The 27,956-nt window shown below is 45.3% G+C and overlaps 2 protein-coding genes across 4 annotated transcripts; both read left to right on the forward strand.

Moving 5' to 3' along the window:
- Positions 1 to 37: 37 nt before the first annotated feature.
- On the forward strand, positions 38 to 2,728 carry SMIM7 (small integral membrane protein 7). Its single transcript, XM_058821082.1, has 5 exons — positions 38 to 77; positions 518 to 559; positions 645 to 697; positions 1,271 to 1,361; positions 1,758 to 2,728. Exons 1-5 carry the CDS (start codon positions 52 to 54, stop codon positions 1,771 to 1,773), a joined length of 228 nt encoding a protein of 75 aa, XP_058677065.1. The 5' UTR covers positions 38 to 51; the 3' UTR covers positions 1,774 to 2,728.
- Positions 2,729 to 4,379: 1,651 nt separating this feature from the next.
- MED26 (mediator complex subunit 26) lies at positions 4,380 to 27,699 on the forward strand. Of its 3 annotated transcripts, none has more exons than XM_058820943.1 (3): positions 4,424 to 4,510; positions 23,873 to 23,947; positions 25,197 to 27,699. In XM_058820943.1, the coding sequence occupies exons 1-3, from the start codon at positions 4,436 to 4,438 to the stop codon at positions 26,874 to 26,876; spliced, it is 1,830 nt and encodes a 609-aa protein (XP_058676926.1). In that variant the 5' UTR covers positions 4,424 to 4,435; the 3' UTR covers positions 26,877 to 27,699. The 3 variants fall into 3 exon arrangements, with proteins under 3 accessions (XP_058676927.1, XP_058676926.1, XP_058676928.1); XM_058820945.1 differs by lacking the exon at positions 4,424 to 4,510 and adding an exon at positions 11,141 to 11,159; XM_058820944.1 differs by lacking the exon at positions 23,873 to 23,947 and having other exon boundaries at positions 4,380 to 4,510.
- Positions 27,700 to 27,956: the final 257 nt, after the last annotated feature.

Genomic DNA, 27,956 nt, shown 5'->3' on the forward strand with positions numbered 1-27,956 from the left:
AGCGCCCGCCCCTTCCGCTTCCCCCCGGCCCCCGGAGCCGCCGCCGGAGCCATGATCGGGGACCTGCTGCTCTGCGGGTACCGGGGCCGGGAACCGGGAGCGGCTCGGCCGGGTTAGCCTGGCCCGGCTGTGCCTGACCCTGTTCCCGTCCCGCTTCTCGGCCCCTTTCCCCCTTCCCGACCCTTCACATCCCCGTTCTCCCTTCCCGACCCGCTTCCCCGGCCTCACTCCGTTTCCCCGTCTCACTTTTCCTGTCTTTTCCCCTTTCCCCCCATCCTGACCCTTTCCCCGTTCCCCTTCCTTGACCTCTTTCACTATCCCGGACCCTTCTCCCATTCTCCATCGCCGTCCTCCATTCCCTTCTCTCTCCCTCTTTTCCCGTGCCCGTTTCCTTCTTCTCTTTCTTCGTTCCCCTTCCACCGTCCCCAACCCCCCCTTGTCCATCCTCATTCCCCTTCCCCGACCCTTTTTCCCCGTCCCCTCTCCTTGCCCCTCTCCATCCCCGTCTCTCTCGCAGGACGCTGCTGGTGAACGCCGGTGCCGTGCTCAACTTCAGGCTGTGAGCGAACGGGGAAGGGCGGGCAGGGGAACGGGGAGGGTTTTTTTGGGGTTCACCTGCCTGACACGACCCCTGTGCCCCGCAGGAGGAGGAGGGACACGGAGGGATTCGGAGAGGAGCAGAGGGAACCCACGACCGGTAACGGAGGGGATGCGGGAGCCGGGCACGGGACACGCACAGGAACGGGATTTTCTGGAGGAAATCCTTGGCCAAGCCACAGATTTTCCACCCCTTTTTGCTGGTTGTGAATTGCTGTAGAATAACTGGTTTATTAATTGTAAACTGAAATGAGAAGAAGTACACAAAAAGCACATTTCTTTCATAATTTCTGACCTGTAGGTACCTGTGCTATAGAGGTAATGCTCTGCTCACTCCTCGATTGCTATTTCCACGTGGATCCACCTGTGTTGCTCCCTTGTAGCCCTGTTTGCTGGTTAAAAATCCCAGAAAACCTTTTCTGGTCTTCCCTTTTTTCACAGTGTGACCCCTTTTTTATAATTTTTTGGTAATTTTGCCACGTCTCCCTACAAAGTTGCACCAAACAGAACATCCATCCTTCACCTACAACCTCAAATTTCAATCCAAACTTTTTGTTGTGTTTTTTAATTTTGTTTTTCCCTCTCAGAGTTGCTTGTGATTTTCAGGCAGAGCTGAAAATACGACTTTTCAGGTGTGTTTTTCATATCAAAAGCTTCTCCTCTTGGATTCTAGGTGACAATATCAGAGAGTTCTTGCTGAGTCTTAGGTATTTCCGAATCTTCATTGCCCTGTGGAATATCTTCATGATGTTCTGCATGATTGTGTGAGTAACCCTGTGCATCTTCTCACTTATTGGCACTTTTCTTGCACATACATCTCTTTTCACATCTGTCTCTCCCACTCGATTTTTCCACAATTCTTTTTCACTTCTTTATTTCAATTTTCAAATATGGGTTGATCTCATGGGGTTTTTTATGCTTACATGAGCATCTGTAGTGCATGAAAACCACCTGTGCCAGCACCTGAGCCATTCAGCCTCACGCTGAACGTTGTTTTTTGGGGGTTACTCAAAACAAAAATCACCTGGGTTTAAATTGGGGGATTTAAATTGGGGGTTTTTCATTTTGGGGTGGGGTGGAAACCCACCAAGTAAATCAGCCTTGCACTGGTGTGGCTGTTTCTCACCTCTTTTTTTATTTTATTTTTTTGTATCCCCCAGGTTATTTGGATCTTGAAAGCCACTCATGGACACGTTGGAAGAGACTTTTGGCTGGCAACAAACTTTTCTAGAAGTAAAAGATCCTGCTGCTCTCCAGCTGCAGCCCCGTGGGGAGCTGGGACACGCTCGTCCCCTCCAGGTTCCTGCTCTGCCAGGGCTTGGAGCCACAACCTTCACACAAATTATCTCAGCTTCACTCAAAGAGAATTTTGACTTGGTTTTCTAAGCTCTGAGTTGAGAGCAGAGGAGAATTGAAGCCAGTTTTAAACCATTGCCTTGCCAGTCCCAGCTGGGGCTGTGCCAGCTCGAGTTCCCCCTGTCCAAGTCACACTCCTGAGTTCTCAGTTTTGTGTAAAAGTTGAGCAGAGTGTTCTTGTAACTTCTCACTATTCCATTTGTTTTGTTGGAGGTGTTAAAAAGGAATATTCAAGGAAAAAAAAAAAAATTCCATTCTCACTTTCTCCCTGTTTTTCCAGAAAAAAATGCTTTTTAAATTAATATTTCAAAGATTTTTTTTTCCTAAGCAATATGTAAGGGATTTTGAATGGGGAAAAATGGCAAAAATAATTCTCTAAGCCAATGTTAAGAGATAATTTTGGAATAATCTTGGATTTGGTTGAATAAAGTTCTATTTAAGGGTAAAATATATATCTGATGTCATGTTCATTCTGTTACAGGAGAAATTGATTCTGTATTGGTGTATTTTGGGAAATTGAAGCTATTCCTGTGATCTGTCTGGAGTCTTGTGTTATTTATATTAACTTTCTGACCAACAGCTTTTCCCCAGAATCACCAAGATCATTTAAGAGTGAAGTACTGAGAATCTTTTAAATCAAACTGTAAACTGTTAGTGGGACTTCCACAGCTTCAGTTTCTTCAACTGTGGAGGACAAATCTGATTTAAGTGATTCCCTGGCACAGGTTTTAGGGAGTATTTTGAATTTTTCCTGATTGTGAGATGCAAGTGTTGGACACCTGCAGCGTTTTACTTGAGTCACCTTCTTGGTTGAACTGAAGTTTTCACCTTAATGAAACATGATGGGGGAAGTGTCATTTGAGGAGGCTGTAATGAACCCAGAAAAATGTACAGACAGGTTCCTTCAAGTGTGGTTTGAGCCATCCAGAAATATGTACAACCTTTGGTTAAATTTAAGCATATTCATTGCCTGTAATTTTGGTATATTTTAACCCTTTCCTGATTCTTTAGAATGAGACAAAAAGAAAAAAGTGTACTGCCAAATACAATACAGGGATTTAACCAGTATAATTCTTGGGAAACATTTTAGTGCCTAATCTTCATTAAACCAAGTGTGAAGAGAAGGGTGGATGTGGCATCACTGTGTGTGTGACCTGCTGGACAGCCCTGGGCGCAGCTTGTTTTATTCTCCTTAGATGAATGATGACTTCATGATGACAGAGAGTTCCACTGCTAAAGGAATTCAAACAGTTTTATCACCTTGCACACACCGTGTGGCTCCAGAGCGTGCTGGCCCCACAAGACTCCAGTTGTGCAAAAGTTGTGATTCAGCTTTGAAGCAGCCACTTAAAATAACGAAATCATAAGTCAATCTTGTGCTGCTCTTAAATGCTATGAACCACTTCTACGTGCTTTGTTGAGCACACCACCCCTCACCTTCCAGGCCTGCGGGGGGTTTATTCCTGTTATTTATTTCCATTATTTATTTCTCTCCGCTGAGTGCTTGGTGGGGTCCACTCTTCCCCTCACGGCTCCCCGTGGCAGCGCCCTCTCCTCCAGCTGCTTCCTGCTGCCCCCATGTCCTCCAGCATGGCCCCTGTCCCCTCACGGGTCCCCGTTCGCTGTCCCCATGTCCTCCCTGTCCCCTCGGGCGTCCCCGTTTGCTGTCCCCAGTGTCCCCTCAGTGGTGCCAGTTCGCTGTCCCCATGTCCTCCAGCATCACCCCTGTCCCCTCAGGGGTCCCTGTTCACTGTCCCCATGCCCCCCCTCTCCCCTCAGAGGTCCCTGTTCGCTGTCCCCATGTCCTCTTCAGGGGTCCCTGTTCACTGTCCCCATGTCCCCCCTGTCCCCTCAGAGGTCCCCGTTCGCGATCCCCATGTCCCCCAGCATCGCCCCGTCCCCTCAGGGGTCCCCGTTCACTGTCCCCATGCCCCCCCTCTCCCCTCAGAGGTCCCTGTTCGCTGTCCCCATGTCCTCTTCAGGGGTCCCTGCTCGCTGTCCCCATGTCCCCCAGCATCACCCCCGCGTCCCCCTCTCCCCGTGTCCCCCTTTCCCCCCTCACGACGCCCCAGCCCCGCCCCTCTCCCCGGACGGCGCACGCGCGTTCCCGCCGCCGCCCGCCCTCCCCCGCGCACGCGCGGTGCGCGCCCCCGGCGGTGCGGGCAGGCGGGCGGGGGCCGGGGCGCGGCGCGCGCACGTCACGGCGTCGGGCGCGTCCCAGGGAGCCGCGCGCGGCGCCGGCCCTGCCCCCAGCGCGCCCCGCGTTCGGCCCGAGCGGAGCGGAGCGGAGCGCTGGGCTCGCCCGCTCCCCCCGGCCCCCCGCGCCGCCCCCGCCCCGCGGGGAGCGAACATGCTCCTCCGGCTCCCCGAGGCCGCCGCCGCCGGCGAGTGAGGAGCCGCCGCCGCCGCCGCCCCGGCCCGGCCCGGCCCCGCCGCCCGCCCGCCCCGGCCGCAGCCGCAGCCGCCCCGCTTCGCCCAGGCAATGACAGCGGCTCCGGCCCCGTCCCCGCAGCAGATCAGGGACCGGCTGCTGCAGGCCATCGACCCGCAGAGCAACGTGAGTACGGGCCCCGCGGGCCCCCGCCGCTCCGGGCCGACCCCCGCCCGCCGCTCCCGCCGCGACGCCTTTCTCCCCCTCCCGGGGCCTCCGGGGCTCCCGCCGGGGCCGCCCCGGCCGCCGCGGAGCCTCCTCTGCGGGCGGTAGCGCGGAGCTCCCGGCGCGCCGTCCGCCCGGGGTCCCGCAGCCGGCGGCGCCTCCCGCCCGCGCCCCCCGGGCCGGGAGCTCAGGGCCGCCCCGCTGGGGGCTCCGGAGGCCGCTCCCCGCCCGCCCGGGGCCGCGGCCGCCCCCGCCCCGCCGCCGCTCGGCGCCCCGGGCCCGGCCGGTGCTGCCCGGCCATGCGGCGGGCGGCCCGGCCGCCTCCCCACGCCAGGCCGCGGCTCGGGCGCGGCCTGCAGGGGGCTCTGGGCCGGCCCCGCCGCCGCTCGCCGGGACCTTCCGGGGCGCCCACCTGTTCCTCGGGCCCTGCGGCCGCTCCGGCCGCGACCGGGGGCACCCCGGGCTGCGGGGACGCCGGGAGGGCTCCGGCGGTGGCTGCGGGGCTCTGGAGCTGCTCCAGCACCGAGCAGCCTCGGTCTTCGCTTTTATCCCTTCTTGCAGCGCCGTAATGAGCTTATGGGCTCCTTCTGGGATGTGGTGTAAGCACAGAAGTCAGCGTGTATTTTACCTGTAAGTGGCCTTAAGCGGCGGTTATCCAAAGGATCATTTGCTCCTTTTAAGGGTTTTTTGGCTCATCCGAGCAGTTCTCCGCTTAGGTGTTTATTACTGTGAGAGGACTGCAGGGCCCTCAACCTGTCCAGTTTTTGAGTCTTAGATCAACATTCACTGCCGCAGGATGCCGAGGTGGGTCTGTCTTGGCCATCTGCAGCTTGTGGAGGCAGCCTCTGGTGCATCAGGCTGAATGTGTACGTGTTATTTTAGGGTGAAATGGTGCTTTGGTTCCATCAGAGTCATACCTGCTCCTGTCTGAACAAGTGCTTTTTTGTGATAGACCTGCATCAAAGTGCTAAAGTAGCCAATAAAGTTATTGTCATTTGGAACCCCTCCCGGAGCAGCCTGTCTGTGTCATGGGGAAGAAAAATCACTCTGGCCTTGTAGGTTCTGTAGAACTCCCTGGGCTGGGCATCTGAGCGGAGCTGCAGTGTTACACATTGGAGTAACAGTAACAAATCCTGGTGGTAATTGTGAGCTGTTAAATGTCAGCGTTGTCTGAGTTTGCAGTACTTTAACGTGGATCTTGCTGAAATGTCAGTTAGTGCACTTCATGAATCCTGTTTGCTCTGAGCTCTCTTTCTGTGGCTGCAGATTTTTCACTCTATACGTGAGACTGAGTGCCAACCTACTTTAATAAAATTCTAGCAGATCTGTGGTGTCTTTTGACTTGAGAACTGTCAGCTGCAGTGGTTACCCTAATTCTGGTGTTACTTTGTCAGACACTGTGGCTGTGCAGAGCTAAGCAGCCAGGAAGTCAATTTTGTGATGGATACTCTTCCCTTTCTCCACACGCTGATGTTTCAGGACGCTGTTGTGTTGTGTGAGGACGCAAAATAACCAGGCAGCTCCCTGCTCCCAACAGGTCAGTAGCCCCTTAAGTTTAGGAGTGATGTATGTTAAATTATAATTCTACATACTTGATACTTATCCAGGGCAATAATCGGTGGCAGAAAAATCAGCCCATTGTTGCAAAGTGCCTGTAGGCAGGGTCTGTCTTCCAGTTTAACCTTTTCTTGGAGGAGAGCAGAGGTGGTGTAGCTGAGGTTCATTGTGCAGGCTGAGAGCTCAGACTCTTGGCTCCAAAGCACATGGAATATGTGGTGGTGTTGACTGTTCACTACCTGGCACGTCACTGGCACAGAGGGAAGAAAAACTTACATTTTGAACACGCTTAAAAAGCAGATTTTGAGTTTAATCAGTTGGGCACCATCATGAGAGTATAAGGAGCTGCTGTGCTGTTTTCCTGCTGGGAGAGTCAGTGCAGCCATGAGCTGCTGTGCCTGCAGGGACTCATGGAAAGCTCCAGCTGCTTTCTGCTGGCTCTCAGAATCCTCTCCTGACAGCATTACTTGTGTTCAAACCTACAGCAGACATTGTTGCCACTGACTTCCTCATTTACCAAGAAGGTCAAGCTTTGAGGCCTAGATTTAATTCAAGTTTTTCGGTGTGTGTGTTTCTGGAGAAGGTGAAAGCTCAGGTGGGCAAAACCAGTCCAGTTCTATGGGGCTGAGGAGGGAGAAGATTGTTGGTTCTTCATGGTGCTTTACTGTAGAGTCTGTAAATTTAAGCTTCACTTAAATTCCCTAACACATCCCCTAACACAAGCTGCCGTTGTGGATTTTTATTCTGAGTGGTTAGTTGGATCTTGGTCGACTCACAGGTGAAAAAAAAAATAGGACATAAGTTTCTCTACCTCTGTTGGGTTGAACTGGTCAAAAGGATGGTTTCCCCAAGCTTGCAGAACCTGCTGGCCTCAGGAAATCATCTCCTGTGCTGATTGTTCATCTCCAGCTGCTCCATACAGCCCTGCTGACTCGGGAGCAATATTGAATTTACACATGTTTAGCACTTGAACCTCCTCTAGTAATTGCTGCAGAATGTATTTATAACTTAGTTTCTCACACTTAGAGGTTACCTGTGTAAATTCTGAACTATTTCAAAGGAGACCTATAAGAAATAAGCTATTTTTAAAAGAACTTACATCATCCTAGAAGCCACCCGGGATGTCTGGTATTGTGTCTTCATTTATTCAGCCTTTTCTCCTCGAGGAAACATATGGGCAAACCACTTCTGCTCCATGACCTAAGCACTGAGTACCAGCATCCCTTTCCTTCCAAGGATTCTGGGAGAACATAGCAGGAGGTGGAGGAGAGCAGGAGTTCTGTTCTGTGAGGTCTCACAGGGGAGATGTTCCTTGATTCTGGTGGGAACAAGGCTGAGAAACCACCCCTTCAGAACCCCTTTGCCTTGGTAACTCGTGCTCTGTGCTGCTGGGGGAGTTTATTCCCTGATAAAAGTCAGGAGTAATGAGAAATGTTGATTTTTTTTTTTTTTTTTTTTTTTTTTTTGCTCTGTGCACAAGCCTGTCGTTTCCAGCCAGCTGCTAGAATTGTGCTTGCAATTAAATGGTTCCTCATGCTGAATATGTAGCAATCTGTTCCTGTTTTTAAATATTAGATAATAACTTCATTATTTGCCATTAGTACCCCTCTGTGACACAAACCCAGCTTTGGTTTGAGTGAGAGCCTGCATTGTGTGCTCCCTGTGAGCTTGGGCTTGGCTCTAACTCAGCCTGTGCTTCATGCAGTACCTCAGGACCTTCAGCAGTGGTCCATGGCCTCAATTATTAATAATTAATTAGCCCTTGTGTTGGAATATGTTGGGTGGTGCATTGGCATGGGCTGATCTCCCAGCTGGCACAGATTGCATGGTTAAAGATGCTTTAAAGGCTGTTTTCTCTGTTGGTTGTGGGGGCAAAACCCCCCTCACCAGCGGTACAGGTGCTTTCCAGTAGTGTCTTAAGAAGGTGTAATAAAATAAATGTAATAAAATAATAAATATATGTAGAAATCAGGGGAAGCTGCTGCTTCACTTCTGAGGGTCCCAGCGATTTCTTTGGGTGCAGAAGTGTTCTGTGTGGGCGAAAGTAGACTAGGAATGGCTCTTGCTTGAGCTTTATCCTTTTCTGTGAGCCCTAATGAGCTTAGCAGTTTTGAGGGAGGTGCAGAGAACCTGTTGTACCTCTTGCCCTCTTTGTCCCTTTCCTCACTCGCAGCTCATCTCGTTTGGAGCAGCCTCACATTTTGTGCAGGAGGGCAGCACGTTGTTCCAGGTGTGTGACAAAATGCAGGGGCTTGGGGAGCATTTCTTAATGTGCAAGGTCTAAAGTGTAATCATGTCAAGCTTTAGTTTCAGATAAAGATTTGGGCCTGATGGTGAGAGTCCCATTGCATTCAGGTTTTTAATAATAACTTTAACTGAGATCTGTATTTCTTAATGCTCTTTATTATAAACACTTGGATTCACTTGAATTCACTGTGTGGGGGTGGTGATGCAGTTGGTTTGAATATTGCTTGTCCACTTCTTTCTGAAACAGCTTATTTGGTTTAGTGGCAGTGCAGGCTGTCACTTCTTGAGAGGAGTTGGAGATGTAAAAACTTTAATTTACACAGTGCCCCTTGTAGCAGTGAGACCATTCTGAACTTTGAGGCTGCTGAGACAAAATCTGAGTGAACAGAGATATCAGAGAGGTCAAAGCACGGGGAATGCCAGACTGCTTTTCAGTTGTTAATTCCTTGAAACTCCCCACGTTGCAGCGATGATGGCAGTAGTCATTTGCTCTGAAGCTCTAATTTGAGTGTTTGTTTCGGCAGCAGTGACAATTTAAATAACACCCACTTCTTATTCCTGCTACACACACCCATTTTATGTGCACAGGATGGTGCGGTGAACTGAACCGAGGAATTGATCAGGATTTAAAGAAGAAAAAAGGCAATATATAGATCTTTTCCTAGGTAGTTTTTGATGTAACTCAATTATTTGATAAAACTTCTGGTGCATCACAAATAGTTTTGGCAGCAGGATTGGGTCCAAAAGTGTTTAGGTGAGTTTGGAAGCAGAAAAGAGCATCCTGTGAGGGTGGGGAGGCTCTGGATCCCTGGAAATGCCCAAGGTCAGGTTGGACAGGGCTTGGGGCAACCTGGGACAGGGGAAGGTGTGGGAGGGGAATGGAATGGGATGGGATGGGCTTTAAGGTCCCTTCCAGCCCAGCCCAGAGTGTGATCCCATGAGGAGTGGAATGCTGCTGCTTCCTGGGTGCTTCCCTGCTGCCTTGGGAGCTGGCAGGAGGGAGGTGTTGTCACCTGGAAAAGTCAACCACGCCTGTCTGGGTTTTTTGAGGTGACAGTGGCTGCCTTATGGTCAAGTTTCACTTGCAGAGCCTTTTTTTGTTGCTGTCACTTGTGTGTGGCTCACAGATGTCCGGAATTATCCTGTGTTTGTGGGCATGCAGCAATACAGGGGCTCTGAATGTGTCCTGCAATAACTGGGAAACATCTTCACAGCCAGCCAGGAGGATGCTCCTGAGTGTAAGTCATGAGTGAACTCTGGAACTCAAGAGTAAACCACCACCTTCCACTAAAGGCTGTGTGGACAATGCTCCAAATGCTCAAAAATTGGATTGATTTGGCTTGAATCCCTGAAGCTGCCAGTGGAGCTGGGAGAGCTGCTGGGATCACGTCCCCACCTCCAGCTGTTCCTGTCCCCTCCTTTGTGCTGACCCAGCCAAGGAACTCACCTGGCCAAGCCCTGCCTGAACAGGGGCTCCTCAGGGACCCCTTCCCACGGCCCAGCTCCTCCTGGGCTCAGAGAGGGGGAATTGTGTGGCAAGGAGAGGTGACAGAGGTGGTGGCAGCTCAGGCTGTCCTAGAGCAGCTTGAGCCCCCTCACATTGTCAGACTGCATCATCAAAAAGCTTTTAAAATCCAAATTATAAAACTTTGCAGCAAGCACCCATCTGCACGTGCTGTATGTGAGCCCTTGGTGGGAAACAAACCCTGAACGCTCAGAGGCTGCAGGGAAAGAACTCATGAACACATTTTTATTGGTGTAGCCATGAAACAGCTCCTGAATGGAAGCACCAACTTTTTGTAGGGAATATAAATACAGGGAATAACCTCTGGCAGTCACCAGGAGCCACAGCTTGGAACAGGGTCCTTGCAGGAGAGATGTGCTGGAACAAATTTCCCAGAGAGCAGAGGACCTGTGGTTGGTGCTGCTGTGATTTGGGATGTTCTGGACCCTGTGTGAGGCCGTTTGAGTGCACCTTGGCACACCTTGATGGCAAGGGAGCAGGGAGCTGAGCTGAGCAGCCATCCTGGATGGGATGGGCATGAGATGGGTATGGGATCCTGGATCAGCTCCTCCTGCCAGGGCACTGGAGCCTGGCACCAGCAGGGACCAGAGGAAAACTCTCCAAAGCTCCCATGTGCAGAGGGACCCAACCTGTGCCTTGGGAAACAGGAAAACTTTCAGCTCGGGCTGTCTCAGAACTCTGGGGCTGGGCTGGGAATTCCAATTTGTCCTTTTGGGGGGTTTTGTCTGATAAGTTGAGGTGAGCCCAGTTTAGGGGTGGTAAGCTGTGCATGGTTGCCTCTTTTTGGGGTTTTGCTGTGGCCACATGACACATCAGCACTGTCATCCTGGCACCTCTGGCTCCTGATGAAAGCAGCTCCACTGCAGCTGAAGCTTTCTCTCCCTCTGAGATCCTTTCCCAGTTTCTTCAAGAAGCTGCTGCAGGTGACAATTAGGGTTTCTTTTTTTTTTCAGGAACCACAAAAATTTCAGGAAAGGGGAAGGAGGAATTGATTCTGCCTGCTGCAGAAGTTTGATGTTAGTCAAGATTCACTGCTTTTAAGGCATAGTTACTCCAATACATTAGGCTTGGAGTTAAAATTAACTTACTATTAAATTACTACTTCAGTGTAGTTTTTTTTTACATAAAAACATGTCTGTTTTGGCTGATAATATTTTGCTGCTATCTCTTCTCACCAGTTATGTGCTGATAACACCAAATATACTCCTTAGGTCTGTGTAATGTGGTAGGATGTGGCCCCACTTTTACACTTGGTTTTTAAAGAAATAATTTAAGGTAAAGGTAAGTAAGTACCTCATATTCAATTTAATGTAAATGTAGGTTTGTTTATTCAGTGTTCTAACAGCTAAATTACTCTTTCTGAGGGTAAATTCATGCTTTTGGTGTTTGGAATAATATTTAAGTGCCAGCAAATTGCTTTAATTTGAGGTGCAATCTGCTCAAACTCTGCAGAGAATTGGTGTTTTCAGGGGCACGGCTTTCACAGGGCAGCCATGCATGCCCGAGTGTGATTGTTAATATCAAAATATACAATTTTCAGCATGTCCAAACAGTCAGTGGCAGCAATTTCTGCTGAGGAGTCACTGGAAGTAAAGCACAATTAGCTGTGTTTTAGTGAACAGTTTCTAAGCCAGCAGCTGGGGAGGAGGGATCCTGCATCCAAGGGATTCAGGGACACGCTCAGCTGGGCGTGTTTTCAAACTTGGAGCTGTGGAGACGACTGCAGAGGTGGAAGTCTTGTCTCAGAGTGACAGCCAGTGCTTCTGTGAGCTGCTTTCTCACATAGTTTCCATGCAGGATCAGCTTGCAGAGTATCACAGTTATAGTACAGATCTGGAGGCTTTGATTTGTGTTTTTTTAAAGAGTGTAAAGCTGTGGAAGGTAGAGGAACATGGGGTTTTTTCCAGGTGGTGATGCACAGTCATAAATTGTCTTTGGTGAACAAATTTGCAGCACATCTACAAATGTCTGTAACTCAAGGCATCACTTTCTGAGCAGGTCAGTACAAAACACTCCTCGAGCTCTGTAAATTAACTGCAGCAGGCAAGGACAGGGAATGTCTCTGTGGAACTTGTCATCCTGAAAATTCCAGGAAAAAGTATTATTTCAGTATTTAATACTTGGAGAAAGCACAGTTGATTCTTGAATAGAGTTGAACTCAGTGAGGTGGAGGAGAAGATGCAAGAGGTGATGTTTCAGATTTCTTTGTGAAATTGGGTGCCAGGAGCCTGGCTACATCCTGGAAAACTCAGTGTCCCTTGTCTTGTGAGGAGGAGTTTGTCTGTCAAAATAGGAGCTTTGGGGTTTTGACTTCTGTATTCTCTTTGCTGGACTTTTCTCTATATAATTTGGCATCCTGAAAGTTCCAGGAAAAAATAATATTCCAATATTTAATCCATGGAGAAATATTATATAAATCCAAGTATTTAATCCTTGGAGAAACCGCAGTTGATTCTTGAAGATTTCTTTGTGAAACTGGGTGCCTGCAGCTCATGGATTTGGATTTATTTGGATTGAACCCCTGTGCTTACACTGCTCAGGAGCCTGGCTGTGTCTTGAAAAACTCAGTGTCCCTTTGAGGAGGAGTTTGTCTGTCAAAATTGGGGCTTTGGGGTTTTGACTTCTGTATTCTCTTTGCTGGACTTTTCTCTGTATAATTTGGCATCCTGAAAGTTCCAGGAAAAAATAATAACCCAATATTGTATTTAATCCTTGGACAAACCACAATTGATTCTTGAATAGTTGAACACAGTGAGGTGGAGGAGAAGATGCAAGAGGTGATGTTTCAGATTTCTTTGTGAAATTGGGTCCCTGCAGCTCATGGATTTGGATGGATTTGGTTTGAACCCCTGTGCTTACACTGCTCAGGAGCCTGGCTGCATCCTGGAAAACTCAGTGTCCCTTGTCTTTGGGGAGGAGTTTGTCAAAATTTGGGCTTTGGGGTTCTGACTCTCTTATTCTCTTTGCTGGACTTTTCAAGACAGGCTGCCAAGGGGCTTCAACCTCGCTGAGGCTTTCTGGACTGGAAATTGAGAGGTTTTTGCCACTAGGTCAGAAATAAGCAGGCCAGGTTGGAGCTTCCCCATCCCTGGAAGTACTCAAGGCCAGGTTGGACCAGCCTGGGACAGTGGAAGATGCTCCTGCCCATGGCAGGGGGATGGAATGAGATGGGTTTTAATGTCCTTTCCAACCCAAACCAGTCTGGGATTCCACAATTCCACGTTCTGTGTTTAAATATTGAAAAATGCTGCTGAATCCTGGGTTCCTTGCTCCTGCCATGACCACACAGGGCAGTTGGCTCGAGTGGAGCTGCTTTTACAAACCCTGAGCTGAGAATGCTCCATGCCCACCTTCCTTTATTCCCTGGCCAAGGTAGAAAAGGCATTTTGTTTCCAAGGAGCTGCTGAGGATTGTGCCAGTGGCTGGAATGGCCAAAAATCCTGCAGAGATTCCTGGGGGGCTTTGCTTTCCTGACAGGTGACATTGTCCTGAGGTGACACAGCCCTCAGGGAACAGAGATATTTGGAAATATCTGACTGGCAGCAGTGTTTAATCCAGAGTTTGGAGAGCAGTAATTCTAGGAGATGTGTAAATTGATTTCAGTTTTTTTGTTCCATGTCCATAAAATTTGTTTATGCTGACAAGAATTCACTATTGGTAACAGTTGTTGGAAGGATACAGTGACTTCTCCACAAACTTTCTCAGTTTGTAACACTATTTTTTCTCAGGTTTTGTGAACAAACTCACCAGGCCTAAACTCTCATGAGCAGTCACATGAGCATCTTGCATTTCAGTGTGATAAATTGTTATATTCCACAAAGAATTCTACATTGTGTTCACCTCAGCCTTCTCTATCATTTAAGGAATCAGCTGAGAAACTTGCCTAGAAATTTGAGGAAAGTTGGCCTGCAGCATTTAAAGTACACTGGGATGGTGATAAATGGTTTTACTTTTTAAAAAGAGTGAAAATTCTGTGTTGTGGGGACATTAGTAGGGCCTTTCTGAATTGCACTCAGCTATAAACTGCTCTCTGTTAGCAGCTTTAAGGGATGGGTAAAATAATATTTAATAAGTATCAATAAAGGGGTTAACAATATTTAATAAATATCAATAAATGGATGAGTAATAAATATCAATACAATTATTAAATAATATTAAATTAATATAAATAAATTATACTTTAATAAATATTGAATATTTATTAATTATATTTATTGAATTATAATTTAATGAATATTTAATAAATCTTTAATAAATAGTTAAGTATCTGGGTAGATACTTTAAGGGATGGGCAAAATAATATATAATAAATATCAATAAAAGGGGTGGGTAAAATATTACTTAATAAATATTAATTAATGAACAAATAATATTTAATAAATAAAATAAATTATATTTTAATAAATACAATTGAATACATATTAAATATTTATTATTAAATATTTAAGTATATGAGTAGGTACTTTAAGGGATGAGTAAAATAATATTTAATAAATATCAATAAAGGAGTTAATAATATTTAATACATATAAATAAAATTATTAAATAATAGTTAATATGTAAAATAAATTATATTTTAATAAATATACTTTAATAGATATTTAATAAATATTTATTTAATGAATATTTAAGTATCTGGGTAGATACTTCAAAGGGATGGGTAAAATAAGGGGAGGTACGAGCAGTGAGTTCCTTAAACAGAAAGCCCCAAGATGAATCAGAAGGGCACAATTTAAGGCTGGATTTTCTCCATATTCTGTATTATTCTGCCTGAATAATCACCCAACTGCATTGAAGTAGCACCAGTCGTCCCTGTGACTTTGCTTGCACAGCAACCTCATTTTATGGCTCTCTAAATTTTGAAGCAATAATTTTGGACTTCAGCTCGTGGCTCATAATAAATAGTAACTCCCAAGATTTGTCTGGTTGAAGTTTCTGTACAGGAGGAAGAGGAGGAGAAATGATTTTCCTGTAGACAAGGAAGGTGTAGCAGAGCTGGATGTGGGGTTGAGGCGTTTGAGGGTGAGTCTGAGGTGGCTGAAATGGTGACAGAACCTGAGTGGGGACAAACTTTGGGCATTTTTGGGATCACATGGAGCACAGTGCTGGGCAGTGAGGTTGGAAGTGATGAATTTTTAGGTCTTTTACAAAACAAGCTGTTTCTTAGGGTTACCTGTATGGATCTTTTTGAGAGGACAATTCTGAATTTCTGCTCTGAGTTTAGTGTGGAGTAGATTGAAATGGTGTGATGTGATTGTGCTCCTTCAGTGTCCCCTGGCATGGCTGGAAGGGACTTTGTGTGGTCCATCACCTTTCTGGAGCAGCTTCTGGACTTGTCTAATCTGTTCTTAAAGCTCCATCGTGGCTCAGGACACTGTGGAGAGATTATTTGAGTGCACTGGCAGCTCACTGGTTATTTCTGTGTGCAATCAGTATTTGTCTTGTTGCAAATTAGGCCAGTGAGCATAAAAACAGTTGATTAATATTTCTTTATTATGACTAATAACGCAGAGGAAGGTTTATTTCAAGCTTCATGTGTCTCTTTCCTATTTTTTTTCAATGTGGTATGAAATGAAAACTTCAGCTTTATGTTATTAACCCTGTTTTCAAAGCATGGTTATCCTGCTGTCCTCTGACCTGCACTTGGTGTATGTTCTTGCACTGTTGCAGTTTGATATAAAAATGTAATTCCAGCTGAATTAGATTCCTCTGCCATTCATTACAACTTGGAAAACAACACTAAATTATCTTGCTTGCAGTTTGGTGTGGTGGATGCCACCAGGAGTGGCAGTGGCTGCCTGGGGTTTTGCTCCATGATTTTTGTTCTGTTCCTTCAGCAGGAATTTTTACCAATTAAATGATATTTCATGGAGCCTCTTTGGCTAAAATCAGGCTAATGAATTTTTATTTGTCCAGCTTCAGTTTGGTGGAGTGGGTTTATTGTGGAGTGTGGAAAAAGAATTTGGGGGGTCACATTGCAGTGAATCTTTGTAAATCTGCAGCTCAGGGCTGGCACTGCAGGCACGTTTCCTATGGTGTTATACAAAATGTTTAGTAACTGTTGAAACCAACAGGTTTTTCTTTCTGTAGTAACAAAAATGTCTTTCAGTTCCTGGCTAATAAACGTGAATGGAGAAAAGTGTTTCACTGTTGCTGTTTTCTGTTTGCCTTCAAGACATTTTCCTGTGGCACAGGGAGCTGGGGGTGTGCCTGGTGTTCATAGTTTGTATTTTACTTTTTACTACTCCAGCGGATTCTCCTTTTGTTGGGTGGTTCCCCTGTCTGGAGTTTGTTCCTGCTGAGCTTTGGGTGCCTCCCTGGGGATGGGGAGAGAGAATTTCTCCCTGCAGAGCTGTTCCTGGCACTCCCAGCTGCTGGGATTGGTGTCTGGAGGCCCTTGGTGAGTGCCAGGGCAAAGTGGGCTTTGTGCTCTCTTGGCTGCTCAGGGATGTGCATGGGCACTGCTCAGGGAAATATTTCAGGTCCACTGGTTCCTTCACACTGCAGAATTGTATTTCTGACTTTCCTCTCATTTGCTGATCCTGCCTTTGTAAAGCATATACAGGAAAGTATCTGTATTATGTTAATTTGCCATTAAATTAAGTCTCAGTACGAATAAAATATATGTAGATTGGTTTGATTCTTTAAAGTAGACCTGGGAGTTTTTGATCTGGAGGTACAGATGATGTTTCCTGTGCCTGCTCACTCTTTGGACTCCTCTTGGTGCTCAAGGAGCATTTTATCTACCCCTTGTTTTGCAGCACAAATTTCTGAGCAGTTTTCAAAGCATGAATTTCTCTGTCATAGAAGATTCTCCAAGTGAATGAATTATTGAATTATTTTCAACACAAATAATTGATTCCTTCATGTTTAAAGATATGTTTTACCAAATACCATTAGAAAACTGGCCTCCACCTTTAAGAATATTTTTGTGTGCTGGTTAGTATTGAATCTTTGCTTGGCAAACTGACTTTCAGACATTTTCAATGTGAACAAAGTATTATTTAGTGTTTTACCAGATACCATTAGAAAACTGCCTTCCAGATTTAAGAATATTTTTGTGTACTGGTTAATATTGGATCTTTGCTTGGCAAACTGATTTTCAGACATTTTCAATGTGAGTAAAGTAGTATTTAGTGTTTTACCAAATACCATTAGAAAACTGGCCTCCACCTTTAAGAATATTTTTGTGTACTGGTTAATATTGGATCTTTGCTTGGCAAACTGACTTTCAGACATTTTCAACAATGTGAACAAAGTATTATTTAGTGTTTTTCTAGATACCATTAGAAAACTGCCTTCCACCTTTAAGAATATTTTTGTGTACTTGTTAATATTGGATCTTTGCTTGGCAAACTGACTTTCAGACATTTTCAATGTGAACAAAGTAGTATTTAGTGTTTTTCTAGATACCATTAGAAAACTGCCTTCCAGATTTAAGAATATTTTTTGTGTACTGGTTAGTATTGAATCTTTGCTTGGCAAACTGACTTTCAGACATTTTCAACAATGTGAACAAAGTATTATTTAGTGTTTTTCTAGATACCATTAGAAAACTGCCTTCCACCTTTAAGAATATTTTTGTGTACTTGTTAATATTGGATCTTTGCTTGGCAAACTGACTTTCAGACATTTTCAATGTGAACAAAGTAGTATTTAGTGTTTTTCTAGATACCATTAGAAAACTGCCTTCCAGATTTAAGAATATTTTTTGTGTACTGGTTAGTATTGAATCTTTGCTTGGCAAACTGATTTTCAGACATTTTCAATGTGAGTAAAGTAGTATTTAGTGTTTTACCAGATACCATTAGAAAACTGGCCTCCACCTTTAAGAATATTTTTGTGTACTGGTTAATATTGAATCTTTGCTTGGCAAATTGACTTTCAGACATTTTCAATAATGTGAGCAAAGTAGTGCATGGTCATCTTTTTGGTATGTTGTGTCTGTGAATAGTATCTGGTGTTCCCTATCTTTAGACAACATCATGTCACACTGGGGCTGGGGGGAACTGTTAATAGATCAGCTGCAAGGGAACTGAACTAAATACCAGCAGGTTGTAACCTGAATTCTAACTTGGTGTGTTTGGTCTGTCCCTTTGAACAAATGACATGACAATTTTCTGTTGCTGTGGGTATTATCAGTGTCTGGTGTCTCATAGTTCCTACACAAAATGCTAAATAAACTCTGCACTGCTGTATTGCTGTTGTCACATTTAAATAAAGCCTGCTGTGAATAGCAACTTCTCTCTTCTCACTTCATATTCCATATTTTAGATTATTGTGAAGTGGGTTTTGTACAAAAGCAGTGTCGGGGCAAGGTGAGGGGGACCCTGATGTGGGTTAGGAGCTGCTGCAGGTGACACTGAGAGCTCCAAGAAAGGGACAGCAGTGATGCCATCACCCCTGGAGCAGGCACTGCACCTCTGACAATCAGCTCTGCCTCCCCAGCAATATTCACCTGCAACCTGGGATGTTCTTGAACATTTTCCTGCCCTCCCTGAGGAGATTCACTGCCCTGGAGCAGGGAGAAGACAAAAAATGCTCCTGTGAACTTCTATCTGGACCCTGCTGTCACCAGAAACTCCAGCTTGGCAATGGACACCTGGATTTGTGTTTGTAGGAAGAAAAAGATCCCTGGCCACCTCAGCAATATTCCCCTTCAATCTGGGATGTTCTTGAACATTTTCCTGCCCTCCCTGAGTAGATTCACTGCCCTGGAGCAGGGAGAAGACAAAAAATGCTCCTGTGAACTTCTGTCTGGACCCTGCTGTCACCAGAAACTCCAGCTTGGCAATGGACACCTGGATTTGTGTTTGTAGGAAGAAAAAGATCCCTGGCCACCTCAGCAATATTCCCCTTCAATCTGGGATGTTCTTGAACATTTTCCTGCCCTCCCTGAGTAGATTCACTGCCCTGGAGCAGGGAGAAGACAAAAAATGCTCCTGTGAACTTCTGTCTGGACGCTGCTGTCACCAGAAACTCCAGCTTGGCAATGGACACCTGGATTTGTGTTTGTAGGGGTAAAAGATCCCTGGCCACCTCAGCAATATTCCCCTTCAACCTGGGATTTTCTTGCATGTTTTCCTGCATTCCTTGAGGAGATTCATGGCCCTGGAGCAGGGAGAAGACAAAAAATGCTCCTGTGAACTTCTGTCTGGACGCTGCTGTCACCAGAAACTTCAGCTTGGCAATGGACACCTGGATTTGTGTTTGTAGGAAGAAAAAAGATCTGTTCAGTCTCCCACAGTGTCTCCACTTCTCTGCTTGCTTCTGTCACATTGCTTTGGTGCTACAGGTGGGACGGTGTTGCAGAACTTTCTCTGAAACCATCAAAATTTGGAATATTTATGGATATTTTGATGAAGTAGTTGAGTGTGATGGGAAATCCATTCTCTGCAAAGCAGTGTGTTGTGATAGCTGTGTGCTCTGCTCACCATGCCCATGGTGGAGTCAGGCTGGGATTGTTGTGAGCTGTGATTTCAGGAGGATTGATGGTGCCACACTTTGGTTTTAGAGGATTGTCAGTGATGGGCAACTCCAGGCCAAGTTTAAATATCCTTTAGAAACTTGTGAAGGCTCTAATGTGACTCAGAAGGATGATGTTACTGTATTAAATGATGCCTTTTGAATTTTGTGGTTGAAAAGAGCCTTTCTACCTGAAAGGCAGGGATCGGCATGAGCAAGGTTTTTTTGGAATTGTGATTGTTTTTCATGTGCACATAAAGAGCTGCTCCTTCTGCTCCTGGTAACTCAAAGCTGGTTTGTCATTTATCACAGTCTAGTCAGGCTTGCAAAGATCTTTGGAAACATCCCTGTGAAATATTAAAAAAAGGAAAATTATTGTTTTATCTGAGTGTCTGCAATAGAAAGTTTCTGTAAGATTTGTTTTTCAGGCTGCATGAGAGAGTGCAGGCTGTGCTGTGTGTGCAGGCAGGACAGGAAGGTGTTCTGGGGGTGCTCATGTTGTTTTTGGGGTCTGGACTGGTGTATCAGCAAAGGAAGGGAATCAAACATCCCACAAAAAACACATCCCAGCACCTGGAAGTGGTGGCAGAGCTTGTTTGGATGCTGAACTTGCTGCTGCTTTCAGATTTCCTGTGGAAATGGAACTGGGAGGAAACAGCTCAACCTTCCCCAAAGTCCCTCAGAACTGCTCTGTAACACCCTGAAATTAGTCACTGACTTACTCCTGCTTTATAAATGCTGAAATAAGATTAAGATGGCAGTTAAAAAAAGAAAATTAAGCTGCTTGATCTTTTCCTGAGAGTTCAGAAACCGCTGCTTTTGTCTGAGGCTGGAGTAAAAGCATTCAGTGCTTAACTTGGAAAAGATCTCAGCAATAGTATGGCTGAATGGCTGGATCACTTAAGGAGCCTTGCATGGAATAAATAAGATTTGTTTTCTGTGCCTGTCATTAGGGTTGTCTGGAAAGGATTATCGTGGATGACTCAAAGCAGATGTTCTCAGTAAACTTTGGAGTGAGTTAGTGTGTGTGCCCTCAGTGCTCTCAGCATGGGAGAATTTGGAACACCTTATCAATTCCTTATCAATTACTTTGAGCTGTTTGCTGCAAGATCTTAAATGGGCGTCCTGGAACTTGTTTTGGGGGGTACTAAGGGGTTGCAGTGTGAGCAGAAATAGAAACTAAAATGCAAATTCCTGACTTGCTGACCTGGGGCTGCTGAATTCCCTGTCCTGCTCTGCTCCCTGGCACTTTACCTGTCTGTTCTGTTCCCAATAAGCATCTTCAGTAGCCCTTTGTGTTAATAAATGATCATTTCTGGTGCTGCTCAAAGCAGGTTTGGTAACATTATTGTCACTTTGGTTATGTGACAATGCATGAATTTTATTGTTACAGTTGGTTTAAGGTGAATTGGTGTGCAGGATGGGTGCGCTGCTGTGAGCAGGTGATATTTGAGGTGTTTTAGGAGGTCCTCTTGTTTCTGTCACTGTATTTAACTGCACTACAAGAAATTTCATAATCTGTGTTATTTTAAAATAATCCAATACGATTTTTACTATAAGCTCCTCTTTATGGCACTTTGGATGAAACATTCTGAAAAAACCACACAAGGGGAAGGGAGGACGAGTTGTTAAACGCGCTTGATTTATAAAATTTTATATATTTATTTTCAAAGAATTAAGCTTCCCTAGAGATCAAAAAAAAAGAGAGCAAAGGAGAGGAGCTGCTGGCAGTTGTCTGGGTGTGAGATGTTCGTGCTCTGCTCAGCAGTTGCTCCGTGACAGCGCGTTCCCAATTGGTTACAAATGTGTGAGGAATCCACAAGGGGTGGTTCGTGTTCCAGCAGGAGCTGAGGGTGCAAGGCCACTTTCAGTGCCCGGAATTGGCACCACGTGTGCCCAGAGCAGGGAGGGGATCCCAGGCTGGCAGTGCAGCTGGGCTGGGCCAGGGGCATCCTCTGCTGTGGGCTGGCACTGGGGATTCCCTGAGCTCTGTGTGCACATGGATGGATCATTTTCCTCATCTTCACCTTCTGACAGCCCAGTGACTCTTTTTTACCATCAGTTTTTTATTTAGATAATGGATATTTGGTATCACTTTCCCCATCCTCACCTTCTGATAGGCCAATTAACCCCTTTTTTTACCATCAGATTTTCATGTAGATAATGAATATTTGGTATCACTTTCCTCATCTTCACCTTCTGATAGGCCAGTGACTCTTTTTTTGCCATCAATTCATGTATAAAATGAATATTTGGTATCACTTTCCCCATCTTCACTTTCTGATAGGCCAATTAACCCCTTTTTTTTTACCATCAGTTTTTTATTTAGATAATGAATATTTGGTATCACTTTCCTCATCCTTACCTTCTGATAGGCCAATAACCCTTTTTTGCCATCAGGTTTTCATGTAGATAATGAATATTTGGTATCATTTTCCACATCTTCACCTTCTCATAGGCTAATAACCCTTTCTTATTGCTATCAGTTTTTTATTTAGACAATGAATATTTGGATCACTTTCCTCATCTTCACCTTCTGATAGGCCAGTGACCCTTTTTTTGCTATCAGATTTTTATATAGATAATGAATATTTGGTATCATTTTCCTCATCCTCACCTTCTGATAGGCCAATGACCCTTTTTTTTTTGCCATCAGTTCTTCATTTAGAAAATGAATATTTGGTATCACTTTCCCCATCCTCACCTTCTGATAGGCCAATAACCCTTTTTTTTGCCATCATTTAGATAATGAATATTTGGGGATTACCAGTAACTGCAAAAATAATGTAGCAGTTAATGGTGTGTGCAACAGAGCCTTTTTCACTCTGGTAATTCATGGTCTAAAATATGTGGTGGGAAGGGGAGTATCGTGTTTTGGAAGTTTAAAAATATTTGTCTGGAAACTCCCAGAATTGAGCTTTAACTGTTCTGAGGGCTCTGGTTCTAAAAACTGAAAAAAAACAACCCTGATGTTGTATATTGCTTAAACTGTGGTGCTAAATTGTCCTTCCTGGGCTCTGAGGGCAGGGCAAGGGTCAAAACATGGAAGAAAGTCAGAGCACTGAAGTGAAATAAGAACTAAAATATATCAGAATAAGTGCTCTAAAAGTTAAGCGGAGTTTTACCAGGCCTGACCTCATGGCAGGGCTTTAAATATCTGCAGAATAAAGAAAGAACCAGGACAAATTAATTCATCTTTGGCCTGGAGTTGGTTTTACACCCTATAGGAGTTGGAACCATTCAAAGCCTGCATGGACTTTAAATATAAATTTGATAAAAGTGAATCTAAAAATCAGGACAAGTGTTTGATCACTAACCAGGTATCTGCTAAATAACACAAAACTCCTAAATAGCATTTAACAGTCCTAAAGAGATGGATAAAACATGGTGTGAGCCCAAGGTTTTCTGAAGGGAGGAGATTTCAGCTCCTGGTGTTCCTGTGGGATCTTAATGGAGGGGTAGAACTGACTTGGAAAAACCAATTCTTACACAAATCAGAGTTTTAAGAGGAAGAGTTGTGCTGGGAGGGCAGAGCTGCCTGGTGATGATGATGGTGATGATGCTCCTGATGAGGTTTCAGGATGATGTAGGATCCCTGCAGAGGTTCTTGCTGAGAGATTTTTCTCCCATGCACTTCACATCCAGTTGAGTCATAAATGCAATTAAGCAATAAATGAGACTGTGATTCAAGTTTTCCTTTGCTTATCTTTTAAATCTGTCTCCAAAGGCGAATTAGAAATTCCAGCTTTCAGCTCTCTTAACATCAGGTAATGGAAACAAAGATCTCTCTATAGGATCATAAACTGGTGTGGGTTGGAAAAGCTCTCCAAGATTAAAGAATCCAACCCAGCAGTGCCATGTTTAACCCTAAAACATGCAGTGTGTGGTTTCTGATGGAAACCATGAAAATCACACATGTGCTGAGCATGTGATCAGAGAAGCTGATCCTCACCTCCTCAGGGGATTGTGCAATTCCTCCTGCCCATGTCCAGCCCAGCCAGGGGTGGCTGATGGTCTGGGGACACCTGCTGGGCACAGCCCTGGCCCAAGGAGGGACCTGCAGGCTGGGACTGCTGTGTGCAGAGCAGGAAAAGTGGGATTTGCCATCAGGAAAAGTGATTCTGGGAATGGAACTGCAGAGCAGAGGCCTGGGTCAGTCTGCAGTGAGGTCTGAAGGATGCAACTCCACTTTTCCCACTGCTGCTCCTGCTCTTGCTCCCCTTAGGTGTGCCCAGTTATTAATTGATGCTTTGCACAGGGGTCTCAGAACTTTGTTTCTCAGTTTTACTGCCACTGTTTCCTTGGGTTTTACATAAGAGTGTGGTTGTTACAGCTCCTGCAGTTTCCAACTAGGTCAGTAAAAATGTCCTTGTCCCTATTCCTTGAACAATCAGCTCCCTAAACCAGACAGTCTGATAGCAGTTTGTGATTAAGGCTTCCAGCAATTATAAAGTGGAAGGTCTTAAATTACATTTGTTAACTAAGACCAGTACATGAAACATGAAGTGACTTTGTCTTCCTTGTTGCAGATCCATAACATGGTGGCAGTGCTGGAAGTGATCTCCAGCCTGGAGAAATATCCCATTACCAAAGAGGCACTTGAGGTATGTCACCCTCTAAACATGATTTTTTTATATTTATAAAAGGACTTTTCCTTGCCTTTCTCATTCCCATCAGAGCTTTTTCTGGAAACACAATAGATGGATTGCAAAGGATTCACAATTAAGATATTATTTTGTCATCTAGCTGAACACAGGATCCTTTCTGGGCCCAGATCAGTATTCTGGGCAGCACAGTTCCTGTTTGTGCAGGGCACTACATTAATCATCACTTGCCACTGATTAATTCTGTTGCACTCAGCAATATCACCCTGCACTTCTGGTCACCTTTGTGGACATTTGGTGACAAAGCACCTAAAATCTGAAATAGGAAAATTAATCTTAAATGCAGTTCAGCAGGTTTCAAGGCCTGATATTTGTGGTGAGGTCAGGTGTAGGGAGAGCTGAACTCTCACTGGTCACTTGTAGAAACACCCCAAGGAACTTTTGTGGCTGAATTAGATATTTCTTTTTCACTCTTTGTATTGAAATTAGCGGTGTTCTTGCTTTTAACTGTTGCTTAATTACAACTCCACCTGTATTTCAACATATCTATGACAACAGGTTGCATATTTCTCTCACAGTCTGGTCTGTGTTCTCCTTTGAAGTACTTTCCTTAAGAAATCTGACTTGTGGAACAGTTCTTTGTTTTCAAATGTGCTCTGGGAACAATCAAACATTTCCTTCCGCTCACGAAACCACCTTGGGACTCCCTGGGAATGTTGTTTAATTTATTTTTTCATACATTTCCACAAGGCTGGAGAGTGAAGGGAGAGGAGAGAGGTGGAGGAACGAGGTAGGACACAACTCACACCTGGTAGTCAGGTTTGTCAAATGGAAACTTTAATTGTTAACAAGTTGCTGTAACAGGCAAAGATCCTGGAATTCTTTTCTCTTGGCTCTCTCTGCAGATCTCTTACTTTCCTTGTGATAAACACACACCTTTGGGTGCTGCATTTCCCCTCGAATCTGAACCTGCACCCTTATTCTTAGAGGTTGTTTCTCATTAAAGAATTCCTTTCTGATGTTTTTCCCAGCTCTCCTGCTTTTACCAGGGAATAAAGACAGCCTGACTTGAAACCTACAGTCAGTTTCATGTGGCAGAGCACTGGACTAATCCTTTCCAAAAAGATTAATTCAACCCTTAAATGTTTAGTGTTTTTAACCAGGTGTTTCTCAGCATTACAAAGCAGAACCATTCCTTAAGAATTTTGCTTGGAATGATGTTTGTAAAGCACCTTGTCTGTCTTTGTAGGAAACCAGACTCGGGAGGCTTATCAATGAGGTGAGGAAGAAGACATCCAATGAGGAACTTGCCAAACGTGCCAAGAAATTGCTGAGGAATTGGCAGAAGTTGATAGAACCCGTAACCCAGAACGAGCCAGTGCCAAGGGGGCTGCCCAACCCGCCGGGATCAGCAAATGGAGGTGCCCACAACTGCAAACCAGACTCCCAACTCCCTGCTGTGCCCGGCGCCAAGCCCATCAGCGAACTGAAAAGCAGGAATGATATCCAGAAACTCAATTCTCCAAAAACAGAGAAACTGGGAAATAGGAAAAGGAAAGGTGATCACAGGGACGGGCATCAGGGCCCTCCTCCCCCAAAGGTCTCCAAAGCTAGTCATGAAGTATTACAAAACTCTTCACCCCCTCCAACCAATGGGATTGGAGGTAGTCCTGAAAATTTTCCTAGTCCTGTAGACATAAACCTACATGCAGGGCCTGAAAGCAGCAGGACAGATCTCAGTGAAAACGATAAACACAATAAGATCCCAGTAAACGCTGTAAAACCTCACACCAGTTCTCCAGGACTTGTAAAACCTTCAAGCACTTCCTCGTTACTAAAGACTGCAGTGCTTCAGCAGCATGATAAATCAGAAGAAGCCACGGGCCCCCACCAGCCCAAGAGCCCACGCTGCTCCTCCTTTAGCCCCAGGAACGTTAGGCATGATGCATTTGCTCGGCAGCACACCACGTACTCACCAAAGGATTCGATGCCCAGTCCATCTCAAAGGTCTCAGTTCGCGGACGCCGCGCCGGTGCCGTCGCCGCCTCCATCCCTGATGCAACCATCCACACCTCCCATGCCAGCCAAGAGACTGGAGTTCCCTGCTCAGGCGGCCCCCGAGGGGGCACAGCACTGGCAGGAGCAGCAGGGAGCCCCCGAGGGCCAGCACAGGCACACAGCAGGGACACTTCAGCAGCACACGGCTCCCGGCTGCAAAGGCCACCCCGGGGAATCGCACATGGGCTTCCCACAGGACACTTCCAGAATGGACAGTGATGATGCTGCTTCAGGGTCTGATAGCAAAAAGAAGAAAAGGTACCGACCCAGAGACTATACAGTCAACTTGGATGGGCACGTGATAGAAGGGGGTGTGAAACCTGTAAGGTTAAAAGAGAGAAAACTCACTTTTGATCCCATGACAGGACAGATAAAACCTTTAACGCCGAAAGATCCTTTGCAGGTAGAAATCCCTGCACTAACTGAACAGCACAGGACAGAAACGGAAAAGCAGGAGCAAAAACCCAACCTGCAAAGCCCCTTTGAACAAACGAACTGGAAAGAGTTGTCCAGAAATGAAATCATTCAGTCATATTTAAACAGACAGAGTAGCTTGCTGTCTTCATCAGGAGTACAGACTCCAGGAGCTCACTACTTCATGTCTGAGTATTTAAAGCAGGAGGAAAGCACTAGAAAAGAGGCTAGAAAGACTCACGTTCTAGCTCCTAACAGCAAACCTACAGACTTGCCTGGGGTCACCAGAGAGGTCACGGGCGATGACCTCGACAGAATACGTGACCACAACTGGCCGGGCGTGAACGGTTGTTATGACACACAGGGTAACTGGTATGATTGGACACAGTGCATATCCTTAGATCCACACGGGGATGATGGGAGATTGAACATCCTGCCTTACGTCTGCCTAGACTGAGAGCAGTTCTGCTAAGCACGCTTTTCCCACCTGCACTTAGCAGAACTGGCAGACACTGATGCCACTTCCAGCTGGAGAGAGCCTCCTGTCCTGGACAAACAGGCCCCACGAGCAGAGGGGGGGAGGGAGCTGGGCCTTTTCCAGCTCGTTCCTTTAAATTCTCCTTTTTTGTGAAATGCTGCTACCAGTTTACTAACAATTGCAAAAGGAAGGCATACGAAGGTTTGATCAGTTGAGTTTAAAACTCTTATAGCGAGCCAGCTATAAAAAGTGTTAGTCCCCAAGAAGTGAAGAGGATTTCCAGCACTTTCTGAATGCCGGAATCTTATTACAGGCAGGTACAGAGAAAAAAAAAAAAATTGTGGAAGTTACCTTAACAAAATATGCATCTATTTATTTGACTTGATTTGGGTTTTTATTTGGCAGTGAGATATTCGAGAGACAATGTGCAAAAACTGTAGTTTTATTTCTATCACATCTCTGAAACATGATTGAGTTATTTAAGAGTCATGTGGTACGGAGATTGGGTTTTAAACAGCAGGTGTTGCACTGCAGGCTGGGCCACCAGCTTCAGCTCAACATTCCATAGGCATCCACATATTTTAGTCTGGTTTCAGTTTAAATCCAGTCTCTGAGAAATGCTGCAAAAACTAGATGTTTAACGATATTTTTTGATCCCACCACCACCAGCCAAATATTTTTCCTCCTTTTCCCTTCCTGCAAACTTATAGGTAAAAAAGAAAAAGACAAAAAAAACAAAAAGACAAAAAGAAAAAAAAAAAAAAAAGAAAAAAAATCACCTTTTCTAGAATCTAAATGTAATGAGGGTGCTACAAGTTTGTAACTGTACTGTGAGAGGGAAAAAGGAAGCCTGTTTGTATGCTGGAAATATACTTGTTACCATTCCTTTAGATATTGTTTGCCTTATGGATATCCATCATAAACGCAATTTGCAAAAACAAAGAGCCTTAGTGAATGTACAGTAACTAGACTTCTGTGTTCCTGGGATGCAGAAGGGAGCAACTTTGCTATTTGGTCCTTTAAGTGGACACGTTGTGATATAAATGTGGAAATAAAAAA

This window comes from Ammospiza caudacuta, chromosome 28 (assembly GCF_027887145.1).
Source record: "Ammospiza caudacuta isolate bAmmCau1 chromosome 28, bAmmCau1.pri, whole genome shotgun sequence".
NCBI classification, from domain to species: Eukaryota; Metazoa; Chordata; class Aves; order Passeriformes; family Passerellidae; genus Ammospiza; species Ammospiza caudacuta.